At 39.3% G+C, this 25,062-nt stretch overlaps 3 protein-coding genes across 3 annotated transcripts; 1 reads left to right on the forward strand and 2 right to left on the reverse strand.

The window, feature by feature from the left end:
• Positions 1-1,102: 1,102 nt before the first annotated feature.
• On the reverse strand, positions 1,103-12,312 carry LOC136263045 (membrane-bound transcription factor site-1 protease-like). Its single transcript, XM_066057496.1, has 22 exons — positions 12,119-12,312; positions 11,893-12,038; positions 11,742-11,844; positions 11,661-11,688; positions 11,551-11,602; positions 11,244-11,297; positions 11,034-11,193; positions 10,878-10,987; positions 10,716-10,832; positions 10,602-10,669; positions 8,909-9,163; positions 8,568-8,829; positions 8,469-8,516; positions 8,374-8,418; positions 8,190-8,324; positions 7,784-7,956; positions 6,738-6,962; positions 4,184-4,446; positions 3,799-3,939; positions 1,876-1,992; positions 1,466-1,589; positions 1,103-1,419 (listed from the first exon to the last, which is right to left on the reverse strand). Exons 1-22 carry the CDS (start codon positions 12,282-12,284, stop codon positions 1,206-1,208), a joined length of 3,006 nt encoding a protein of 1,001 aa, XP_065913568.1. The 5' UTR covers positions 12,285-12,312; the 3' UTR covers positions 1,103-1,205.
• On the forward strand, positions 12,290-17,572 carry LOC136263046 (uncharacterized). Its single transcript, XM_066057497.1, has 6 exons — positions 12,290-12,589; positions 15,361-15,513; positions 15,988-16,118; positions 16,707-16,811; positions 17,297-17,364; positions 17,410-17,572. The coding sequence occupies exons 1-6, from the start codon at positions 12,331-12,333 to the stop codon at positions 17,522-17,524; spliced, it is 831 nt and encodes a 276-aa protein (XP_065913569.1). The 5' UTR covers positions 12,290-12,330; the 3' UTR covers positions 17,525-17,572.
• Positions 17,573-18,376: 804 nt separating this feature from the next.
• On the reverse strand, positions 18,377-19,226 carry LOC136263457 (peptide deformylase, mitochondrial-like). Its single transcript, XM_066057987.1, has one exon. It carries the CDS (start codon positions 19,159-19,161, stop codon positions 18,514-18,516), a length of 648 nt encoding a protein of 215 aa, XP_065914059.1. The 5' UTR covers positions 19,162-19,226; the 3' UTR covers positions 18,377-18,513.
• Between the last annotated feature and the right edge of the window lie 5,836 nt (positions 19,227-25,062).

The raw sequence follows: 25,062 nt of genomic DNA on the forward strand, positions 1-25,062 counted from the left end.
TAAAACTATGGCAGAATTGGGGTACTAGAACTAGAACTAAACTAAAATGAATTTGCTGTACTAAAACAACACTACCCCGTAGGTGTTTAAATACTCCACTACAATACTGTACAGTGACCAGCACTGTCACAGTTGTTGGAGCAGCAAGCAAAAGTCTGATTATCAATGTGCAGCATTATCAGCATAATATTATCATGAACAGTTTTACAGAGGTGTACATGTATAGGGTAGCTAGGATTTTTAAAAAAGGAGATTTTCAACAACAGCTTATTATTAAGTTACTGACATGGAGCTAATATGATATTGCGAACATTGCTGACAAAACTGCATTATAATGTACTTTCAAGATAAGCTGTAAATAATAAAATTAATTTGAACTAAATTCTGTATAATATGGCAACACGGACCATCTGTATGACAGCTGTCATGTCACTGTACTGTTGCACAGACTGATAATTGCTTTCTCATTATCACAGTTCAACATAGGCGGTGGCCATGACCCCTATTTGAAAGATAAATACTCTTAACCATTCTAATAGAATGGTTACTTTTACATTTCTTGCATACATGCATGAAAAAAATCGTCAGTAGCTACTTAGTTTATTTTGCAAAAACATTCTTTCAGAGCTAAAATAGAAAATTTTACTGGGACAAGCTCCCATGAATCACATCCATATCTCCAGTCACTGTAAGTTGACCTCCTCTGATTCAATAAAATTAAGTTAAATTTATTATAGGCTCTATCCAGACTGAGATAGAACATGCATGCTCTTATTAGAACACCTGATATTATTGTTGCCCCATCCCTTTCCTTGTGAAATCTTATGTCTGCCCATAAAGACTACAGATGGACTTGTGGAGACATGCAAGGGTTGGTCATTGTTAGAACTTGATGCATATAATTATCTATTGAATACATCTTCACAATGACTGGAGCATGTATGGGAACTTACCTACAATAGCGGGTCAAAGCATACTGCATATTTCATGAAGAACTACCATGAACAAGCTGAGCCTGGAGCAACTAGTATTCATGATTACTCAATCATCAATGATTGATTCATGAATGAGTATTCATCATTACTATGGATTACTAGAGTACTCAAATACTAAAAATCCATTAGCCAAGTGTTAACATTCCTAGCTATACTCGTTTAATTATAATCATATAATTATTTCTATAAATATACAAACATCCAATAGTCTTATACTAGCCTAGTCAATCTGGAGAGTGAAGTGGATAGAATACGATGCCTCCTTCGACTCTGTCTGCATGTTGCTATGACAACTAAGCATACACACACTCCTGCTATGATCAGCCAGCTATGGTTGCCAGGCAACATGCTGGCATGGCGGTCCTCCACAAACAAAGGAGGATCTGCAGGTAATGGCACTGATGATAAGCCTCGACGAAGGTTGCTATGATGACAACATAGCAACACAACCAATAACAGCTAATACTCACTTAGGTGCAGACTGGTTGAGTGGGTGTGGTCTAGCCCATGTGATTTGCGGACACAGAGGGATGGGTTGATTGTGTAGGGGATCCCCTTTGTCTAACACACGAGAGTAGAGATGTAGCTGGTTACCTAGCAACACACAACAGTATTTTACTAACATAAGAAGTGATGTCACTGTACAACCACACTTTCGTAAACAATCTCTTCTGACCCTTCATTTTCCCCTTAATAACTATTGTTACAATGACAGCTGCCAAAACAGTCAGTAGTATCTTTGATATAAGGAAAGACGAGGAAAAAACTGAGTTATGAGATTTTCCTTATATTCAGTAGCAGAGTGTGGTGAACAAAAGAATTTGTTATTGTGAACACAACGAGGATGCAATAAGCCACACAATGACACAACACAACATACCTGGCATACGGGATGGCACTAGAGGTGGTGGTTTCCTGAAGGAGTCAGAGAATGGTAGTGAGGGTAGTTTACCAGTAGTGATGTATTGTAGCATTGTATCCAGTAACCAATAGCAACCTGGGTGGGCATTATATGAGGAGGCTAAATAACATTCAACAAGTTGGACGACTGAGATGTGAAATTAACACATGGTTTGACAAGCAGCTAATTTAGGACAAACATGAGGCAACATCAACAATTTTCAGCATGTTTGGAATTCAATTTGTAGACATTTACCATATATGTGATTGAAATACGTTTGGTAATTTTGCTATGAAACTATAGTGACAGAGGACCCCAACCCTTCCTGTAATTTTGCATATATAAAAGTACTAAAAATGTATTTGTGACTAGCTGAGCCATGTTTGTGAAATTCTTTTCTGCTACAAACATGTATTGAAACAAACTGTAAATATACATGTGCCACATATAAATTTAAGCACATTTAAAAAAACGACTTTAATGCGTGGTGAAACAAGGCTTAAATCAATAAAACCTACATACCATCAGATTCACCTGTTCGTGGAGAGTAAGAAAATTTTAGTTTGATATTTGCACAACAAAAAACATGCGAGTTATGGGCATTGATTTGCGATGTGGTAAAAAACAGAGTTTACCGTTGTCATTCCTTCCTGCACACAAAGGAATATGTTGATGAATTTGCCAGTTCATAGAGTCAGATAACTTGTTCTAGTTGAGAGTTACAATCAATTAAGTAGAGTTACAATCAATTAAGTAAGCGACTGCAATTACTGCATTGTTGCTGTACAAATTGTGTTCCAAATGTCTAGCACTAGCTATAACCCCAAGACTAGTCATCTTGGCTGTCCACTCCTTTGTTACAGAAAATGAAATTTAAGGGATGTGTGAAAATTACTGGTTATCACTCAGCCGGTCAATGTTTCCTGTCTTGTCAATGTGGAACTCTTTTGTCAAGGATTTGCAAAACACTGTCTAACGTACAACTATTAGAATTGAAACGATCATGGTTTTTTAGTACTCTTTAGAGCTAACGATCGAGTGCTCTCGAATACTAACTACTTGTAGTCATATCCATTTGACATGTTTTGTACCAACCTTAAGCAGTTTACAGCTTTACAAATAACAACAATGATACACACACTGTATTAAAGTATTGATGTTAGTGTTGCTGACAAAAATTATACCAATCAAACTCTACGACCTTCATTGTGTTACTCCCTAATGACAAAAGCATCATGTGAGCTGTGTTATGTGATCTTATTGAGTGCTCAAGTATATACCAATTTCAATATCTGAGTACCAAAATCCTTAACAAGTACTCGCCGAGTATTTGTACTGTATAGCCTAAATATTCCAAGGAGCAAATTTTTCGAGGTTGAGCAATGTTGCTAAAAAATAAGTTTTTTTTTGCGCATTTGCAAACACTCCTAAAGTGTATTAGACCACATGGAGGTCTAAATATTTCAAGGATAAAATTTTCGCTGGTAAACACCCAAAACCACAAAATCAGCGAATTTTTCCCCCCTCGGCTATACGGTATATGTTTCAGCCCTAGTAACTATAACACTTGGGGAAAATGATGGAAACTCGCTACTCAATAGCTATCGCACATTGTTTATCACCAGATTGTTTGACATACTGATTGACTTAATGTTGGTCATTTCAGTACATAGTATTCTAACACTTTGATGAGGAAAAACTTAAGTGCTACCCTACTAGGGAATTATGAAAGTTACACAGGAATACCACAGTGAATTGCTTCTCCCAAACAAAGTAGAGTTATAAAACTGTCCTGTCTCACTAATTTGACATGAAAATGACCAGTGATTTCAAAAGTTTCTTGGTCAAATTCACACAGTACAACAAGATGCACTAACTCTAATATATTAGTTCAGTACATACTTTTTCTCATGTGACTATTATCCAGACAATTGGAGTCACCAAATATGGCAATCCTTCCTCCAGTAGGATGGGGTGACTGGTATAGACCAAGTATTGGTACATCATGTATCACCTTAGTGGAGCTTGTTAGTACTTCTGTACCTGTGAGTGGTAGTGATGTCATAGTGACACACTACAGGTGATTTCTAATAGGGACCAGAGGTAGAGGGAGGAGCACTGCCCCCTCCCTCTCTGTGACAAATAAGTTCTGAAAAAAAAAAATCACATCCCCTTTAAAATGTCAACATATTCTACAGGCATACTGTGGCTGTATTAAACTGCTACTAGATACACACACAAATCTGGCACACACAATACACACACACACGCACGCACACACACTTACCCTGGTCATTCAGTTCTTGTGCAGACACCACAAACCCACTAGCAGGGAAGGAATGTATTCCCACCCCTGAGGCATAGTATAACACACTGTCTGCACCACCTAGCCACACCTCCCCCTCCAACACCTCATCAGTTAGGGACATCCCCCAGGGACTCAGCAGATCATTCAGACTGGGTATGTTAGCTCCTCCAGTATTAGGGGTCCACCATTGTCTTGTGTTCTCATCATAAAACTTTATCTTACTCATTACACTAGTATTGTACCTGTAGTGATGAGGTAGTGTAACGTAGTGATGAGGTAGTGTAATGTATTGTATTATTAGTGTAAGGAGTCTTGTCACACTAGTGATGTGGTAAATGTGTGTTACCAGGTAGCTCTTATTACAAGGTGTAGTGAACAGGTGATAGTTTTTGTTAGTTAATAACTAGACAGATGCAAACAGCATCGTGGGGCGAGCCTGAACATATTTAATGGGAGCATGCATAGCAGCAATAGGTAGCTGATGATGAGTGTATATTCAAGTGAACGTGGTAGCGTTGAACATCCGACTGGATCCAATGAAACTAATTCAGCATGAAATTCCGCAATCTTAGAAATAACAGCAGGGTCATTGTATGCTGGCAATTCGGCATCCTGTGATCCGTTAATGTTTACATCAGAATTTGTGTCTGTACTGAGATTCGAAGCACTATCAAAAGAAATAAAATCAATGTTAGCATGGTACATATACAAATCTGATAACACAACGTAAAGCATAAGCAAGCAAACAAAATTATTATGTAGATAAATCAATGTTATTGTTGTGTGACTGATTCATTATTTTACATACTAATTCTGCCTTCTCTGCTGCAAGATTGTGTCCCTTTGCCTAGCATATCTTGTTCTGGAGTATTCTGTTTCTCCTTCGTCTTTCTTCAGCTTCTTCTTGTGTTTCTCGGTCCCTTCTCAATCTGTACAGCTGTCTCCTTCTTCTAAGTCGTTCTTCTGCATTCATTTAGCCAACCTTAGGTGATTTTCATATTCACGCGCTGATACACGTGTTTCATACGCTGTAATCTACGTTGTATATTTCTCCGTGACATGGTCGATGAGACGAACATATATGGAAGTGCTGTAATCTACTTCGTATATTTCTCCGTGACATGGTCGACGAGACGAACATATATGGAAGTGCTGTAATCTACGTCGTATATTTCTCCGTGACATGGCCGATGAGACGAACATATATGGAAGTGCTGTAATCTACGTCGTATATTTCTCCGTGGCATGGTCGATGAGACGAACATATATGGAAGTGCTGTAATCTACGTCGTATATTTCTCCGTGGCATGGTCGATGAGACGAACATATATGGAAGTGCTGTAATCTACGTCGTATATTTCTCCGTGACATGGTCGATGAGACGAACATATATGGAAGTGCTGTAATCTACATCGTATATTTCTCCGTGGCATGGTCGATGAGACGAACATATATGGAAGTGCTGTGATTTACGCCGTTTATTTCACGGTAAGTCCGTTTATTTCAGGGTCTCTTTCCGATTTCTTCTGTAGTTTTTTGGGCATGGTCGCTGAGACGAAAGTTACGTGGGCGACTCGCTAGTGTGGGGCTCGCTCAGGCTCGCCCCAACAAGGAAAATGAAATGTAAGTTAGGGATCTTTCAGCATTTTTACAAGCATAGAGAGTACTATTATTACTTAACCCTACCCATAAGTGAAAAATGTTGATGCCGTACTGTATATGAATAATATGGATAGTCAATTAGTGAGCCTGCCTGCTTCTCCTTTAATTTGTCACAATTCAGTCACTATAGATTATTTGGAGCCTTGTGTACACTTTTTGTAGCTCTCCCCTAAAGCAATCATTTAGACTTCAGCTGCAACTCACTAACTTCCATGATACTGGTAAATTATTTCTCTATATAGCAAAAAGCTTGCACATGAATTTATCCACTCCCATATCCTCTGTAGTCTTGTGAAAATGTAGAAATTAATTAATGGATGATTCCTTATACTTCATTGTATTTGGGAATTAGTGTAATAAAAGGCAATTATTCACTAAAAGTGTACACATTTTTGAGTCCACAAACACCCACTGTCAAATAATTTTTGGTAAAGAAGATATTTGCTCTAGCAGTCAAGATGGTGTAACCTAACACAAAATTCTATCACCTTCTGTCATCACAATATAGTTGACACATGGTTACTGATATCTGAGTGTCTAGCTAGCTAGCAGTAGTATCCCATATAGTTGACACATGGTTACTGATATCTGAGTGTCTAGCTAGCTAGTAGTAGTATCCCATATAGTTGATATGGCTATTATTATACTAACACACAATCAGTTATAGGTCCAACAATATTCTACCACAAGCAGCAACACAAACACAAGCCAAACAAGTCTATCAACAGTGACAGCACAGTCATTACACTACAGGCCAATTTGGGACCATAATTTAGTGCCTGGATTATGTAGGTGTCCTCAAGTGTAATAATTATTTGCTATTTTATAATCCATAAAATTACACAGGAAATTGTATTTAAATAAAGCTCACCAGTCAGCAAACACAATTAGGGACAGCCCCTTCTCGTTAACATCTTTAATTAGTTTCTCCTTCTCCTCAGGGAAGAACTCATCCTCAGTATCCACTAACAATAAGGTTCCATAGTCAGCAGCATCAAAGCATGTAAGGGGATGTCCCAACACATCAACATAGTAACCGTTGCTCCGCAGGCTGGAATACATGTCTTTGAAGTTGGTATGGATGTGATCTCCATTCCTGAGGTGGTTATTATTTGGAGTGATCATGTGATACCAAGAGTATATAATGTGGAGGGAGTGTTGAATTGCGCTATAGGCTGTGAAAAATGAGCCCGTAAAGTAACCTGCATACCTTTGTTTCTTCTTGTAAACCTGACCGCTGTTGATTGCTCAGATTTAACACCTTAAATGTTTTAACGGGTAGTCAGTATGGAATCACAATGGCTAAAATTCCATCTAGACATGTCACTTTAACCAGTAGAACTGTCAAGGCAAGGCATGGGATGGCGACCATGATAAAATCTTTACCATGATGAAATATTGAAATGTCGACCTTGCTCGACCATGATGAAACCTTGATGTTTGTTTCCCAGGTTAGCTGCTTGTGTCTTTCTCTTTGTACAGCGAGTTCCTCTGCGTAATGTTCCATACTTTTCTATAGTACACCATTCTTTCACTCGTAGTCACATGTACAAAGTGTGCCCACTGCGCTTATAATTAGTCACCAATCAACACAAATCACGAGTCGTTTGAATGATGCCATAAGACTTTACGGGCTCATTTTTCGGCACTCTCCCTCCCCATTATATACTCTTGGTGATACTAACAGTGCTTTGTAACATGCTTGTCTTACAATTCTTAGCTAGAAAAATCTGACAAGCTAGAAAATCTGTGAATTGAAGCTTGGTTTGTAAAAAGCATCCGGTAGAAAGACTGACAATGATATTGAGTGAACACTACAGTGTATGTCTTAGGGAAGATATATGAAAAGTCTTATAATAGCAAAGTTTACTCAGGAGGATATACAGCTTCAGATCAAACACAACACATATAGCTCACCAGTCTAAGGGGTCACTTTTCATGTGCAGGTTATCTCTAGGGAAATACCCTGCTGGGTAACGTAGGCTGTGAAACTGGTCCCATAGCAACCGTCGTGATCTGGGGGGTGTCGGCACTATCTTTGCCTTAATAGGAAACTGTACTGTGGAGGTTTGGAGTTCCTGGTCTGGAGTCTGTGGAACGGAAGTGCAACACAATGATGATACCACTACAGGTTAGAAATAGTCAAGAGATAGGAAAGTAAAAACATTAGTCAAATATTATAAAACTAAAATCTTTGATGGCAAGGCAACTACAAGGAATTTTTTTACAATACATAAAGCAGCTTTTTTTGAAAATGTGAAAAATTGAAAACAGCAAATTTGAAATCACAATACTTTAATTTATATACCTAATAGTAGCTTACTTGACGTGAGGCTACAGTGAGGCTCACATGACCCTGAGCTATGCCCTCAAATGTTGCAGCTTGTTGAGCCACACCCACCATCACAGTCATGTGACCTGACCATGGCCACAAGTGGGAGGAGTAGCTAATGGAAACCTGTAAAGTGTCATCACAATGGATCAGGTGATCATGGGAATACACCCACCTCAATAAGATGTCCGTTCTGCTGCATGTATGGTTGCCATAGTGGCTGTGACATTAAATGTGTCATGGTAAAAGCAATCATAGTAACATACATACCTTGAGCATTATCCACCCACTGACAGCCATTCCATTGAGGATGGTTACCTAGCAACAGCCATTCGAACACACAGACGTACACACAGACAGTTCACTCACATTCACAATCAGAGGTTTAGCAGAATAGTATAGTGGTTGTGAACAATATGGCCACATGTACTGGCACTCTGTCATGTCAAGGTAGGAGGGGCTCAAACTTACATGTGGTTGGTAGGATTTGAGGGCGTGGTATGCTCTTAACAAATCCAACTTGCCATGACCTTGTTCAAATATGTTTGCACTGTTGTCATGGAGACGTCGAGCTGATGACATTAGAGCTTGTTTCATACTGGCCGGGTTGACAAGATTATGTGATACAGCACTGTGGATCGCATGAGCAAATGATTTTAATTACTGTCTCACTAGAGACCTGCAAATCACATGATAACAGCCCCACCCACCTGTAAAGTAGAGCTACTGCACCAGCAACAACAGGAGAAGCCACACTTGTGCCAGAAAGGGGTCGACAGCCACCTCTCAAGCCTGATCCTCGTACTCCTGCACCGTATGTCACTATGTCCGGCTTGACACGCCCATATCCCCATGGTAACTCCCACGTGGTCATCCCTCGGGAGGAGAATGATGCAATTTGGTCCTCAAAGTTGATCCCTCCAACACCAATTACATCCATCATGTCCGCTGGGTTGTTCAGGGTGCTATGTAACAAGAAATACTATTTGTTGTCTCCATAAAAGATGAGAGGTATAAAAAAGACCACAGTCACAACTACTTGTACTGTTAGTGCAGTTAATTTCTAATGAGTATGACCAATGAACACAGAGCCCATACCCCAACACTTCATCTAATATGTAGTGGCTAATGTGTGTATACTAGGTGAACAACACTCAATCAGTTGTAAGGAAGTCACAGGGAGTGTATAAACAGTGGAATGGACTACTGGAATGGAATTTTTTAAAGTTCAATATCATTTTTTACATCCAAATAAGTACAACTCCACCCCTTATGTAAGCAAATAAATAGGATTCCCCTTGAAGTCAGCATATTTTTCCTCACCACAACACTTGTATGACTTGTAATTTCAATACTTTATTACTTGTCTGAAACTAACTGTCTTAATGAAGGTTCAGTTCTGTGTGCAATGTGACACTGCCACAATGAACCAATGAACTTTGGCTTAAATTTTGTTTTCTGACATAATTGTGGAAAAGTTCATTGTAAATGCTTACAAGATCACATTTCACTTTTCCAAAAGATTTTCGCTTAGAGTTCCTAGGTTAGTGGTAAACACCTCGTACAGGCTCTGCCCTCTGTGTTCACCCTCCAGTGCCTAACTGATAAAGTTGATAATAAATGAATACTTCATTATACAGTGAATGTACTTTTACAATGCATTCATGTAATCAGCTAGCTAGCTAACTTTTTTATCATTTGGGAACAAGGGTTAAGTCAGGAGTCTTCTTGGTGTTTCCAATAAACTGCTATTGTGCATGTTCATAACTGACTTTACAGTACAATATATTGGTAAACTTCGTCTATGGTGAGGTGAATTGTTAAAAGAGCTGACTTCAAGAGGAATCCTATTTATTTGCTTACATAAGGGGAGGAGTTATACTTATTTGGATGTAAAAAATGATATTGAACTTTAAAAAAAATCCATTCCACCATTCCATTCCACTGTTTATACACTCCCGAAGTCACACAAGCATCAGATGAGGGCACATCACTGAGCATGTTGTCTGTAGGACATTTCAATCACATTGTAATATAGGTCCAGAGCTTATGTTATTTGATGTGTGTCATTATATTGAACAAGAATCTATACAGTGCACTTAGCGAGGAGTTGGGAAGACACACCCTAACAATGATCGCCAATGGCAGATACAACGCACACACACACACGCACACGAGGCACAACTTCATACTTACAACACAATACAAACTACTACTGTACGACAAGAAACTGATGAAACAAAAAATCGTTTAATTCATCAAATTAAACATCCATAGGTGCTCCTAATAGTACATGTTCAGACCTACAGTATGGGTTCTTGATTTTGTCATTTAATCTGACAAAACTGATAGTTTAAATTTCCCATTTGTTAAAATTTCCTGTTGTACAGTACTCACACTCACCCATATAATGGACCATCATTACCGATGGCTGATATCATGATGATCCCATTAGCTGTCAACTCCCACACCTAGCACAACACCATCACTAAGAAGCCATATTAACCATCACGTCACCTTATCAACAAAAGGCTGATCCTGAAAGTCAGGTCCCCCAATACTAAGGTTCAACACATGCACCTTCTTCAAAATGGCATAGTTGAAGGCATCCAGGAACCACGATGTGTAGGAAACCTGTAATGACCATGATCATGTGATCCATACTAATGGGGAAATCACCTGAGAATTAGTAAACACTCGGAACACATGTAGTTCAGCATCAGGTGTAAAGCCAAGGCATTCTGATTGGCTAGCTATCACCCCAGCAACAAACGTGCCGTGACCCAGACCTGTTGAAGACCATGTGAGTAAGTGATGATGTCATGCCACACCCACCATCCTCCAGGGTCTGCTCATCTGTCCAATCAGTTCTCTCCTTGACATGTCGGAAGTGTGGGTGGTTGCGTGGCAATCCAGTATCAAATATGGCTACCTTGATGCCCCGCCCACTATATCCCATCGACCAAAGTACATCTGCTTGAAGAGCCGATGTCACCTAGGGAAACCCCTACTAAACTAGTAACTATATATAAGGTAATAACTAACTTGTTTGGGGATTGCCCTCAGCAGTCGACGACCGATGTACCAGTGACGACCAGGCTAAAGGGATCATGTGATAAGCAATGCGAGGTAATACAAGTTCCTAATTACAGTGAAGCAGTCAAAATAAACACAAGAACTTTTATGTCATTCATGGAGCTATCTCTCAGAAGTGTAAGAGTTCAGAATTAAAATTATATAAAATAAGACATCTGTACATACAAAAAAAAGCTCATCAATGATTAGCTTGCATGCAAGACTATCACAAAATACGAACCTTGCACACAACACCCATAACATGCACGTCACTTACAAACAATGATATGTCATCATGACCAGTGGTGCTGTGGACTTGACGGGTGACACTGGAGGGGGGGAGGATGATGAATTATAACATAACATTACTACTAGCCCATCACCTACCGAGAGTAGTCCTGTTCCATACCAGTATCTGGAATAGAAAATGACATAACATTAGCAAAGTCAGAATCGCAATCCACATACCAGACTGGACGGCTAACATTACACGCCTCTCCCTGGTTACTAACTTGACCAGCACATGATGTTTGAGTGCTGCTATAGCAACTGTTGTGGTGTCGGCCGGCAGCTAATATAGGTTACCATGGTAAAGAGAACACCATAGAACAAGACACACCTCCAACAGACTAAAATCACTAGGGTAGTGTTGCCCAGGATTATTCCTAGTGAGGATGGACCAGCCATGGAGCCCGCGTAGTGCCGCTGTGATGAACCCCTCCCTGGCTGATGAGCTGTAGTATCCAGTAAATGTCACTATATACTCTGTAATGGAAAATATGATACAGTATTATAATGACTTCATTACTCGATAACTTTATTGTATTCGTTGTCGAATAATATACCATTGTCCACTATTGTGGTGGTCGTTTCCTGCCTCACCGCGGCTACGTTACTGCGTTCAGTGGCGGCTAGTGTCACGTTCAAGTGAGGCTGACAGTCTAGTGGTCCTTCTCCTCGAGTTAGTAAGAACAGTAGAAAGAGAACACAGCCCAGTTGAGGGCGCGTCATTATTATAAATAATGACGCGCTTAGTTAGGCGCCTACATTAAGAATTATGAGCAAGAAGGTTCTCAATGAAGCGGTACCAGTTCAACAGGATGGGTCGTCATGGGAACCAGTCCAGTTGGCGGTACAGCTGCAAAAGGACATGCTAAAATTGAAGGGAGAGTACATGAGTGATGATGGAAGAAGTGTTGATTATGTTAGGTTGAAGAATAGTGACACATTCAAGGATTACATCAAGCAGACTTGTCAACTGCATTATCTGGACCTGACCAAGTTAAGCCTGACAGAGAGGAAGGCTTTCTTCATCAGTATCCTTTATTTGGGTATCAGAGCTTCTTTGTGCGTAGGTGCTTGTAGCATTCCGTACAGGAAGTCTAAATATTTCGGAGCTAAAGTTATCGCTGATAACCCCCAAAACTGCAAAATCAGCGAAAAATTTCCCCCTCAAAATATTTAGGCTATATATTCTAATACATTTTGGGAGTATTAGCAAATCTGTGAAGATTTTATTTTTAATGACATTGCTTAACCTTGAAATATTGCCCCTCGAAATATATATTTAGAGGGTAGGGGGGGGGATTTTTTGCTGATTTTGTGGTTTTGGGGGTTACCAGCGAAAATTTTATCCTTTAAATATTTAGATCTCCATATAGTCTAATACATTTTGGGAGTGTTTGCATGCAAACCTGCGAAAGTTTTATTTTTGGCAACATAGCTCAACCTTGAAAAATTTACTCCTCAAAATATTTAGGCTATATGGTAATACCAAGAGTTAATAATAACCTCTCTTATTATTAACTCTTGGTAATACAGTATGTATGTATGTACTGTATGCTACAGATTCATGTTTGAAAATTGCATGCGTGTATGCATGCACAGGATTTAAAATGTTTCAGATGCAGAACAAGTTGTTAACGCTAGGAAGTCTTGGTCCCTGACATAAGCAACTTGTTCCATATACCATAATGTTTTAAATTTGTGTGCACATTTCTGATGGATAGAGTAAAGAATTCTATTCGGGGATTGACTTACGAAAAAAGAAGTTAAGCAGTTCTAGCACGAACATGTATGTGCCATGTAATTGTTACAAGGAATTGAAATCTGCAGTAGTAGGGATTATAGTCACTATCCCACTAGGGACCTGCAAGGAAGGCTACTACAAGCCTGTGTAGCAGGGAGTAGCAGGGAGTCAGAAGCTTGTTACTGAAACTGTTAAATGCAGAACAAAATCCCAGACCAGGCAGTGACTTGATCCAGACAACTTGCAGTCTAGGCAAGTTCCTGAGGAGCCACTCTACATATTCAACCTATACTTACACATCATGATTTCTGTGTTTCATTGAGGGTTGATTATTAGTCACTATCCCACTAGGGACCTAATGCTACTACAAGTCTGTGTAGCAGAGACCATGAAAGTTTGGACTTTTCTGGCCAAAAATGCCATCCAACACCAGCCTCACTTCTCCAGCTTGGCAGTATTGGTTAAGCATAACCAAGCTCTTCAGAGCAACCCCAAACCCATTTCTATGAAGTTTTATATATTTTTTTCTATTTAACTGAATTTTCTGCTGACTGACTGACTGACTGATGCCTCCAGCCAAGCGTAACTTGACCATGGTTAATGTTACAGACTTAAATTTTTTACTGTTCAGCGTCACTTTGGCCGGAGAGGTGCCATTTTGCCAACCGCAGCAGCTACAGTGCACACATCATAGACTTAACTCTGTGTTTCATTATTTCTCTGGTACTGTGTAGGTGTTGATTCACAGTAATATGGCTTCAGTACATCTGGTTGCCATGAGAATCGTTTATAATTTCCATAGTGACTGGATTGTTTGTACAGGCTCTTCTTGTACTGTTCTTTGTTTGTATAACAGGTAGACCATATAACAGGTAGAACATACCTGAAAATGAAATGGAATGACTTGTTTGCATCCCGAGTAATTGTTAGTCGCTGCACATGTTTAATCTCACAACTTTCATGGTAGCTGGATTAATTGAAGAATTGTTTCTTGTACTGTAGTAACTGCGTACTAACTGGAAATGAAGTGAAATGGCAACACTAATTGATAGTAGGGGTGTGCATTATGTCTGGCCAGCGCCATTCTTTCCTTTGATGTAGTATGCATTGATTATAGCCTGTATAGAAAAAAAAGGTTAATAAATGAGTGCAAGGAAAAATTAAGAAATTTATTTTTTGAGTAGGGATCATAGAAATAAACAGCAAGGAGACAAAGGAGGTGATCTCCACCTGAAGATATACTAGTGGACATTTAATTCCTACTTTAGTACTAGCTATAATATTACTGAAGTAGTAAAATACGTCCACTAGTACAGCTGCAAGTGTAGAAGACCTCCCTTGTTTCATTGCTTTTTATTTCTATGATCCCTACTCAATAGTTATTCCTCATATTTGTATAGGCCCGTGCAGTCGGCCAATTTTTATTGGTTCGGAGCAGATTCAAGGAACTAATGTGCATGCCTGTAACTCATACGAGGTTTGTCATCTGTTTTAGACACACACAAAGCTGCTTTGATTATTCAAATACAAATACACATTTTTAGAATTCTGTTTTCATGTGTTTTTCAACCACTTTTTTCAACGTCAACATGTCACAATTATGGGATTGGTTTGCCGTTTATTAGCTGGAGAAGGTCATGGGACTTACAGACTTATTGTCCATCATTATGTCATAATATGACTCATCATCTTCACTCACTGAGCATGTACACTTTGTTTTATCAACCCTGTAATATTAGGAGATTTGATAGATTTAAGTGCAGTTGGCTGGCTACTGCCACTGATATTTGAAATGAGCCTCCAGTTGACATGATTATACAGGGAGAAGCTTCAGGATGGTGCACTATTAAAAGACGTACAGCATTTTGACATACATATTGTGCAGTATTAAGATTGTGAGGTTGTTTTTTTTTTTAGAGAAAAACATTTAGCTGGAGAAACTTATAAATTAAAGCTTAAGCAGCTTGTAGCGGTAATAACAAGCTCACTCCTGCCAGGCTTTTCTTTACTGTACACTGTTTCATCACCTCTCCCCCTGTTGCCCTTAACAACACACAGATGTGTACAACTCACTCACAATTCATGGATTAGCTGACTGTGACCAGTTGCCATCCTCTGTGTTGGAAGTGAAGGACTTCTGGGCTAACACTTGCTATAATATTGGAGGACTGGTGTTTTCCCTGGATGACATGGAGCATGGAATACTAAGAGGTTAGTATGGGAATGGAGTTAGTAATGTGATATGTCATTATGTAACATGAAAATGAGGTCTATGTGTGACATGAGAATGGAGTATCATAGGCAGCAGAAGAGGGGTGCTCCAGCTCCCCCAATTCAAAGCTGTATTGTGTAATCACATGAACTCGTGCAAGGTTTCCAGGACTGATTGAGATACTCTTAATAGAGCAGTCACCCCAGTACAAAAGTCAAGCATGATTAACTGTTAAAACCACAAATGCTACCTAATTTCAAAGTTTTTGTGGGGGGAGGGAGGGGCATGCCTAGAATTTGCATGCTTGGTGTGCTTTGCTCACCTACCACTGCCACCATAAATTTTGAGCATCCCCAACTCTAGCACCTTTCCACCTCCTGTGAGTGTAGCACACAAACACTATATTACATACAAACATACACACACACACCAATGTACCATATAAGGTTATGACATGTTACCATCCACTACAGGTAACAGACCCCACCCCAGTGTGGCACACAAACAGCAACATCACTTCAGTCAAGATGATGATCCCAGAACTCAGCTAGCAATGTCTAGTGTAGACCCTCGTGTACACTTTGCCCTTGTGTGTGGAGCTAAGGTGAGGCCATTAAGAGGAGCTGTGACTGTTGATGTGATTGTATCAAGGAGGCTAGTCCTTGTGATAAGGGAAACATACAGTGTGATCTTAAAGGACCACAACCTTGTTTTAAAAGAACCTACAATCTTGCCATCCATTAAGCTACATTGTTGCTAATGTTTGATCAAAGTTCAACCCAATACCATATAAAGGACATTTGGTGAAAGGAAAGTTGACTAATGATCCCTTTATCAGCTTTGACCTTAAATGTTGATGATGAAAATCATGAAATCATGTGTGTATCCAAACACCCACTATTAAAGATGTTTATGGTCATTTAATATTAACTGATTTGTCAAATTCGTCAACCTTTTCTTTTTGCCAAAATTCCCCTTGTATGGTATCTCTTTCCACTCTTCAGTCATGAGTTGATGTGACCCTATTTCATAAACCCTATCACATAAGCCTTGGTCTCGTCTCATTTTTTGTAGCCCTAGATGCTTGATTTTGACTTTTTGATGTTTGATTTGGTACTAAGTTCACAATTGTACAATGTACGTGTATTAAAAATAGACTACTTGCCTTTACTAGTATCACATGATCCTATAGTCCTGTCCAGCCATACAAGTGTACACTAGTGATAATCTTGATCGAGCATTGGAGGGAGCAGCTAGGAGTTTCTGTGGACAGGAAGTGAACGTGGAGGGGAACAAGGTAACCTGTTAATGTGGACACTTGAGGACACTTACATAATCCAGACACTTAGTTAAGGTGTAAAGTCACAGTGTGGGTGTATGGATTTTAATGCCCAAAATATTCCTTGTTTTGGATAATGCTGGTAATATTACAAGTGTTAGTGTAATAGAATTTGCCCTTCGTGGACTCTCCTTGCACTCAAATCACTCCCAACTGAAGAACGAGATTAGCCAATTATATGTGACTTCCCCAGCTCACTACACACTATTCCAACAAAGCCATGACTTGTACCAAACCTCCACTTGTAATAAAAGCTGCTGCAGAACCAGACTAGTCAGTTCTGTAGTGGAATCTATTAAGTCAGCAATCCATTTGATAGAATCATGAGTTTGATTTGTTTTTGTGTTCATGGAAGCCAATCTGGTCACATTTTTGGGTTTTATCCCCTATAAATTTTGATGTATGGTGCTGTACATAGCTTGTGACATCACATTGTTGCCTAGGTGACAGTATCAAAGATACTCGAGTGGTACGCTAGTGATTTTGGTGCTAATGAAAATGAGTTGCTCAGGTGGGTGTGGCTGGTATCACTTGGCATCACATGATCCCTCTCCAGCTGGATCAGCAAGTACCTACCCAACGACCTTCAGCAACAACTTGTAAGATTGCTAAGTGACAATGAGCCAATCACAATTGATAGCAGACCTTACAACTGGACATTGAACCATTGAATGTGATTGGTTATTTTGTTTGATTTTTATCATACTGCAAGTACTGGCTGCCATTACAGGGGCGGATCCAGACTTTAAAAAGTGGGGGGTCCACTTTGAAATTGCAACTTCAGCCTAGCTGTAGGTTGAAGACCAAAAAAAAAAAAAAAAGGTCACCACCTACTGACAATAGCTGCCCCTAACCATAGAAGCCCTCACCAACTATATTTCCTTCATTACATCTAGATACATAACTTGCTACACTGCTCCTCAAAAGACTACTGTAACTGCTCTATTAGAGTATCTCGAGTAAGAGAGGCTCTTTCAAAGGGGGGTTCCATGGAACCCCCTGCATTACTATGGGAGTTTTGTTCTTTGTAGGTTTGGTCACGAGATACTCTATTAGAGCAATCAGGTATCAATAAAAATAATTGGATTATGCAAGGGAATATTCTAAAAGCAACTAATTGCCAAAGAAACATTTTGAACCTATTACTGAAACGAGTCATTTTGACATTTGAACCTCAATACCTTCACACGTTGGTACATAGTGGTCACCACCATTACTGACTACATATTACTTGCCTTTCTCATGAGTCCCTAGTGGAGTTACAATAGGATGATGATGATACCAGTACTCTTATTACAACTATTAATTTTAGTAGTGGAACTAATGTGTGAAACATCTAGTTACAGGTACAAACTGTTTACCATTATTCATAACTATTGGCCCTCTGGGAGCATGTGGCTTCCCTTGATACTGAAAGAGTTTTGTGAAAACCAAAACGAGAGCTACAAGTTGTGTTGCATTTATTGGGAATGTTCTAACCTGCAACACACCTTAACAGTACACTGCTAGTTCATTAAATACTCTCATGTTACACACTATAAAAAGAATTACTGTAATAGAAAAGTTGAATGTGATTATATTAGTGGCATTACCCAGTGTCCTCAGTGATTGTATCACTCCATGAAATACTCTACTATTCAGTCAATTAGAATACATCACATCACAAAATGTTTTGTTGTTTCAAAGACTCAATCAATTTCCAGTCAACTCCTTTATGTTCGGTACACAACATACTCCTCAGACTACCACCCTCCATCTTATCAATGTATATCACCCCCTGGAGGTGGTCGTATTCATGTTGAGCTATACGTGCTGTCCAGCCAGTCAAATTGTGTTGCTCCTCATCACCATGACGATTGAGTCCACCTATCTGTACACCAGTTGCTCTGGCAACATGGCCAACATACCCACCCACACTGACACACCCCTCTTCATGTGTGATGGGCGTGTCATTGGTAACAGTGAGGTGAGGATTAATTAGTATTGTCAGTGGTAATATTGACATTTGTAATTCAGTAAACCTCTCTGCCCCAATCAGTTGGTGGTGCAAGTCAGACAGTTCCATGCAGAATACTTGGAGCCCCACCCCCACCTGGGGTGCAGCCAAGCCCACTGCTTGGGTCTCCCGCATTATTCGGATCATGTGATCCAGCAGCTTCTGAAACTCTGGTGTGGGGATCTTATCACGTGATACAGACTTTGCAACTTGACGCAATACGGGATGTCCTATCTGACACACCTCCTTCATCCCTCCTCCACGAGCCCTGCCTTTCATTATGTTGAGAGCAGACCAAATCACTTTAGCCATCACGTCTCCAGAAGAACCCTCACGTGAGTCATGCAATAAGCACTTATTCTAAATAGTACACGGTATTTTCACGTGATTAGTACAGGAATATAAAGCAGTCGGGAAGGACCTACGAAGGAAGATGTCGGGAAATGTGATGGATGTACGAGTAGTGTTATTGTGTTCTGTGCGCCTGTTGAGTAGAAGGCGATCTAGACTGCGAAGAAATTAAGGTGAGTAGTGTAAGGACGACACCACCAGTTGTAGTACTGAATTTTAAACCAGAACTCCTATGCATTTCAGTGTGTACAATTAGAAATGCTATAATTATTTACCTTGTTCACGTTTTGATGATAGCTATATCTGCTCTGTCATGATACTAGGAAAATAATTAATGGATATTTGATTGTGCCTACAGATGATCTTACCCCTAAACTTTCAAGTTTAAGGAGTGGCTACTATCACCAACCAATGACTCTAATTGATGCATACAAATTTTCCTTTTCCCCATCAACCATCAAATTATGGAACCAACTCCCTGCTGATGTAATTAATTCCTCTACCCCTAATGAGTTTTGTAATAACTTAAGTAACTTTTATGATCACACCTGTGCGTTATAATCTTTTGATTACTGCACAGTAATGAATATAATATAGGAAGCATTTGTGATCTTTGCTATATCATTACCCATGATTGATTGGTGATTAGCTACCCATGAATAGCCTGCCCTACTCTACCTTTCATAGCACTACAGTCCACTGACCGAAATAGCGCTATTTTATTGTGCACCCATATATGGGATCCTTATCAAACAAACTTGATCCATCAATTAGAAATGATGCAGCACAGGGCAGCAACAATCATGTTGGCTGTTACTGTTCACATCCCTCAATATGTACCAGTATATGTTTCAAGTGGGAATACCCAAGCCGGTTATTCCGTATGGGCCAGCTACTAAGACCCTGCACAACCCACCTCTACTCTTTCCTACCCCATAACATATCAGACTGAGTTGAATAATTTATTTAGATACTGTATTTCTTCGTATAAAAGCTGCATTCGATTAAACGTCTGTCGATTATGGGGGGGGGGGGGCTTCCAGCACCTTTGGAAATGAACGCCTGGTCTCAAAGAGAGCCCCAGGCTATTACTTATGTCTACTGTTAATGGCTTTAATTGTTTCTCTTGTTACTGCTGTTTCTTCATACTTTAGTTTAGAGCCTTCTTAGGGATGAAGGTACTTCGAGTAATCATGTGAGTAGTCCGAACGAGTCCTAGTGCATGCAGATATGTATGATAAAACTATTTTCTGATCATTTTTAGCCTTGCCTTACACACACTTATCACTGTTTTCTATGCTTACTATTGCAGTAATCCCATCCTACCACCACCCGAATTCGATTACTGTAAATGCTGAGTGTCAGTCCGACCAATGCAAAATAAATTCTCTGTCTCAAATAAAGGCCCTATTCGTTTACAGGCCGGGTCAAAAATGCTGGGAAGGAAATAAAGGCCCAGGCTTTTAATACAGTAATGTGACTAGAAGAATTTTTAGTGATTTTGTTTTGATTCGTTTTTGTAAATTATATTGGTTAAGGACTTTAATTACACACAATACTATACAAGAACAACCACTTCATGATGGTATACTAAAAGAGATGTGTCGAGCATTTGTTTCTTTTAAGCAACTTTTTGCCCTTGTTACTAAGTGTCACTGAGAAGAGTTCTACACTCACAACAATCAAGAAAGCTGTAATTGTGAATGGGCTGGTAAGAAATGTCTACGCAGTTATTCTAAGCCCATGAAGACATGCTTTAATGAGAGCCTGAGTTAGTTTGGTTGCAAGCAATGTTGTTAGCATGCATTCAATCGGTATTATGTTTAATTAATCATTGATGAACTCTTGGTGATACTGGAGTCCAGCAACAATTCAGGTGTTCTCTTGTATGTGTCTGTGTTGTGGTCCCATTGATGTCTTCCTCGCCATATTCACAGCTTCTATGTAACATACTTTACTCCATCATTTCTCTCTCTTGTGGTGCTGCACAGAATTGTTAGAACGAAGTGGCTATATTTACGGGCCCGTAATGTAAGATTTTTTGCTATATTTACGGCATTCCTAAGTGCGCATATGCAAGCATCTCATGACTTAATCGGTCACAGTGCAAATATTTATTTAGTTGGTCGTTTGTTGTATAACTGGAGTATCAACCACACTAGTTGTATGAAGGTAAGTTTTTGGGTGAGTTCGAGGCGAGCTAGGGTTGGAGCAAGCGAAGCGAGTGTCCCGGCAAAGCCAGGCCAACCATAACTCACCTCGGACTCACCCAAAAACTTACCTACATACAGACAGTGAAAGTCATCATTGTGTTTAACAGGCAAACGTCAGGTTAACGTTAGGGTTAGGGTTGGGTTCAGCTTTGGTTTCTTCTTCTAGGCTGTATAGTATTTATGTTTGTAACATTTAAATAGTACAAAAACAAAAGAAGTATCCAGCAAGCACCACTGGTACAATGGTAGACCGTGAGTACTCCAAACATGAATGTGTGGGTTTGAGCCTTGGTCACATCACAGATGTTTTTTTGTTTCTTATACCTTTTTGTGTCACAATTTTTTCAAAGTTTAAAAAAAAAAATAGAAATGACAGCCAAAAAAATGCTACAAACTAAGTCACAAGATGCTTGCACATGCGCACTTAGGAATGCCGCAAATATAGCAAAAAATCCTACGTTACGAGCCCGTAAATATAGCCACTTCATTGTTAGAAATGATGAATGCACTAGCATTCATTTGAAACCAAAGATCAAATCTGCAATGGCATGCAATATATCAAAGTATAAATGTCATAAGGAGTACAGTTTTGTGTGGAAAGTTAGTTTCATAATTCTATCATAATTGACATATTCTCTCTACTATAAGCTTGTTAAAATGCTAAAATGCGCTACTTGTTCTTTGTGAAAACCTCAACATTACTAATATTACTTGTCTCTCTACTACATGACCTCTAGTAATGGTATCCTTAACCATCGTCCCACCTTGGCCGTGAATGATATAGTTCCTTACGCAATGGTTCCCATGGGAACTAATAGTGTTAGACACTAGTTATTATGTGTTCATTATGAGCACTCAGCTACATGTAGTCCGCTGATCAGAACCATGTATATGTATAATAGTCAGGTTGTGATATCTGCTATTATCCCTTCCGGTGGTCATGTCCCCTGGAGAGGTATTCGATGTGATGTCCACTAGTATTATAATGTGAGGCCTCACACAGCAAGTGTACATGTTATATACAAAACATATTCACTATTCTACAATTTCATAATTCATTAATAATCATGTTGTATCTTGGCTTATATAAACTCTTTCTCAACTCCGTTCAGTGTGCTATGTACGCACACTGCTATCTTGAAAAGTAATTAAATGATGTCATTAAAAGTATTGGTTGTTGTTGTGTATTTAGCTTTAGTCTGATGCTGCCAAAATAAGATCGATACTGATGGTAGTATTGGTATTGTTGCATCACTAAAAATTGGTGTAGACATTAAAAAAAGTATGTAAATTGCTTGTACATTAGATATATACTCTAATAGAACACACACCAATTTTGAAATACAAGTTACATAAATAGGTGTCTGCTGTTTTGCTGCTGAACTTTCAAATATTTCTGCTAGAAGAGTCATGCGCTAACATTTTTCAGGTAGCGTCCACTAGTATAACTTCAGGTGCGACCTCCCTACCTTTTATTTCTATAATCCTTAAAATTTCTAATTTTTCCTCATACTTGGATGATATCATGCCTATTGGGGAACCATTGATATACTGGGCCGTACTAAAGAAAGGGCAGGCCAACTTTATCACTGTCATTCATATACAAATGTCCAATATTAGAATATGGTAACGTTATTTATTTGGGAGCTGCAAATCAACATCAAAATGCTACCATTATGGGATTAGTTTGCCATTTATTAACTGGAGAGGGTTGTAAGAACTTGCAGACTTATTGTCCAAAATATGGCTCATCACAGATCTCACCATCCTGGGATCAGCTGAACTCTTGTCAATCCATGTAGTTTTAGGACATTCGATAGATTGTTGGCTGGCTACAGCCACTGATACGTGTGTATCTGGATTAGGCTTCCAGCTGACATGATTTTACAGGGAAAAGCTTCGCACTATTTTAAAAGATGTACAATGTTTTGTATGTAATAACATTCACATAGTATTATGTTGTGCAGTAAAAAAAGTTTAGCAGTTGAAAGTTTTAAATTAAAACTTAAACAATAAAAGAAGTTCACTCCTGCCGGGTTTTTCCTTGCTATACACCATTTCATCACCTCATTGCCCTTAACAACACACAGATGTGTACAACTCACTCACAATTCATGGATTAGCTGACTGTGACCATTTGCCATCCTCTGTACTGGAAGTGAAGGACTTCTGGGCTAACACTTGCTATATTATTGGAGGACTGGTGTTTTTCCTGGATGACATGGAACATGGAATACTGAGAGGTTAGTGTGGGAATGGGGTTAGTATGTAACATGAGAATGGGATCAGTGTGTGACCTGGGAATGGAGTGTAGCACACAAACCAATGTACCTTATTAGGTTATGACATGTTACCATCGACTGTAGGTGACATTCTCCACCCCAGTCAGGGACAGCTCCAGGGGGGTTCTGAGGACCAGTCAAATGTATTCAAGCAGTTAAAAATATTTTGCAAGACCTTCAGATCGAGATACTCTAATGGACCAGTCAATTATTCTAATAAAGCAGTCACAATATTCAGAGAAGTAGTGTAGCTGGGGGTATGTAGTGAGGATTTTTATGTACTTATCAGTGATACTCATACAGTACGATAGTACTGTATAGTAGGGATCACAAAGGAATAGGCGTGGCCCATGAAAAAGCATCACCCAAAAGCCAGCTTCAATTTTCCCTAATGATGTGTGTACTTATGTAGTTAGTGGAGGCAGTTATTCCTAGCAGGCAGTTACCTCCTTATTTTTGTCTTCACCAAATGTCTAGCTATGCTCCTAAACTTTGATACACAAAACTTCATTAGTAGATAAGTTGATATCAATAACTCTTAGTAATCATTTTGTTGTAGCGTCTACACCAAGTTTATTAGCTAACATTGTGTGTGTATTAATTTCTAATACCCAATATTTGCCTTGTTAGCTCTTTTCATGCTGGTAGTACTAGGAAGTGTTGACCTCTCCTTGTTCTCAAATCACTCCCAACTAAAGAACGAGATTAGCTGGTTATCTGTGACTACTACACACTATTCCAACAAAGCCATGACCACAGGATGGTGCCACTTGGTGCTTTTACAGAGTCTGATAAAAGCTGCTGTAGAGCCAGACTAGTCATTTCTGGAGTGGAATCTATTAAAGCCAGCAATCCATTTGTGATAGAATCATGAGTTTGGTTTGAAGCTGGTGTTATCTCCTACGTATCTCTTGTTGTTGGGTTTTGCCCCCTCTAATGTTTGCCATGTGGTACTGTAGCTCATGACATCACATTGTTGCCTAGGTGATGGTATGAAAGATACTGGAGTAGTACGCTAGTGATTTTGGTGCTAATGAAAATGAATTGCTTAGGTGGGTGTGGTTGGTATATCACTTGACATCACATGATCTCTCACCAGCTGGATCAGCAAGTATCTACTCAATGAGCTGTATCAAGAGTTCATAATATAAAAACCTCTGTTTTTATATTATGAACTCTTGGCTGTATCAACAACTTGTACGCTTGCTAGGTGACAATCAGCCAATCACAATTGATAGCAGATCTTACAACAGGACATTGAATGTGATAGTTAAAATTGTGTTCATTTGCAAATAATAATTTTGATATTAATGGAAGACTGTAATTACAATCAATGCTTGGTGTCATTATGGGTTTGATTACGAGAT

Source organism: Dysidea avara, chromosome 8 (genome assembly GCF_963678975.1).
Source record: "Dysidea avara chromosome 8, odDysAvar1.4, whole genome shotgun sequence".
In the NCBI taxonomy this organism is placed as follows: Eukaryota; Metazoa; Porifera; class Demospongiae; order Dictyoceratida; family Dysideidae; genus Dysidea; species Dysidea avara.

Coding starts and splice junctions, on each gene's coding strand:
- LOC136263045 (XM_066057496.1), bottom strand. CDS start 12,284: ATGACGCGCCCTCAACTGGGCTGTGTTCTCTTTCTACTGTTCTTACTA. Junction 11,194..11,243: donor TGAGGGCAATCCCCAAACAA/GTTAGTTATTAC, acceptor GGGTTTCCCTAG/GTGACATCGGCTCTTCAAGC. Junction 1,590..1,875: donor AGTGCCATCCCGTATGCCAG/GTATGTTGTGTT, acceptor GTGTGTTGCTAG/GTAACCAGCTACATCTCTAC.
- LOC136263046 (XM_066057497.1), top strand. CDS start 12,331: ATGAGCAAGAAGGTTCTCAATGAAGCGGTACCAGTTCAACAGGATGGG. Junction 16,812..17,296: donor TGAACGTGGAGGGGAACAAG/GTAACCTGTTAA, acceptor ATTGTTGCCTAG/GTGACAGTATCAAAGATACT. Junction 17,365..17,409: donor AATGAAAATGAGTTGCTCAG/GTGGGTGTGGCT, acceptor ATCCCTCTCCAG/CTGGATCAGCAAGTACCTAC.
- LOC136263457 (XM_066057987.1), bottom strand. CDS start 19,161: ATGGCTAAAGTGATTTGGTCTGCTCTCAACATAATGAAAGGCAGGGCT.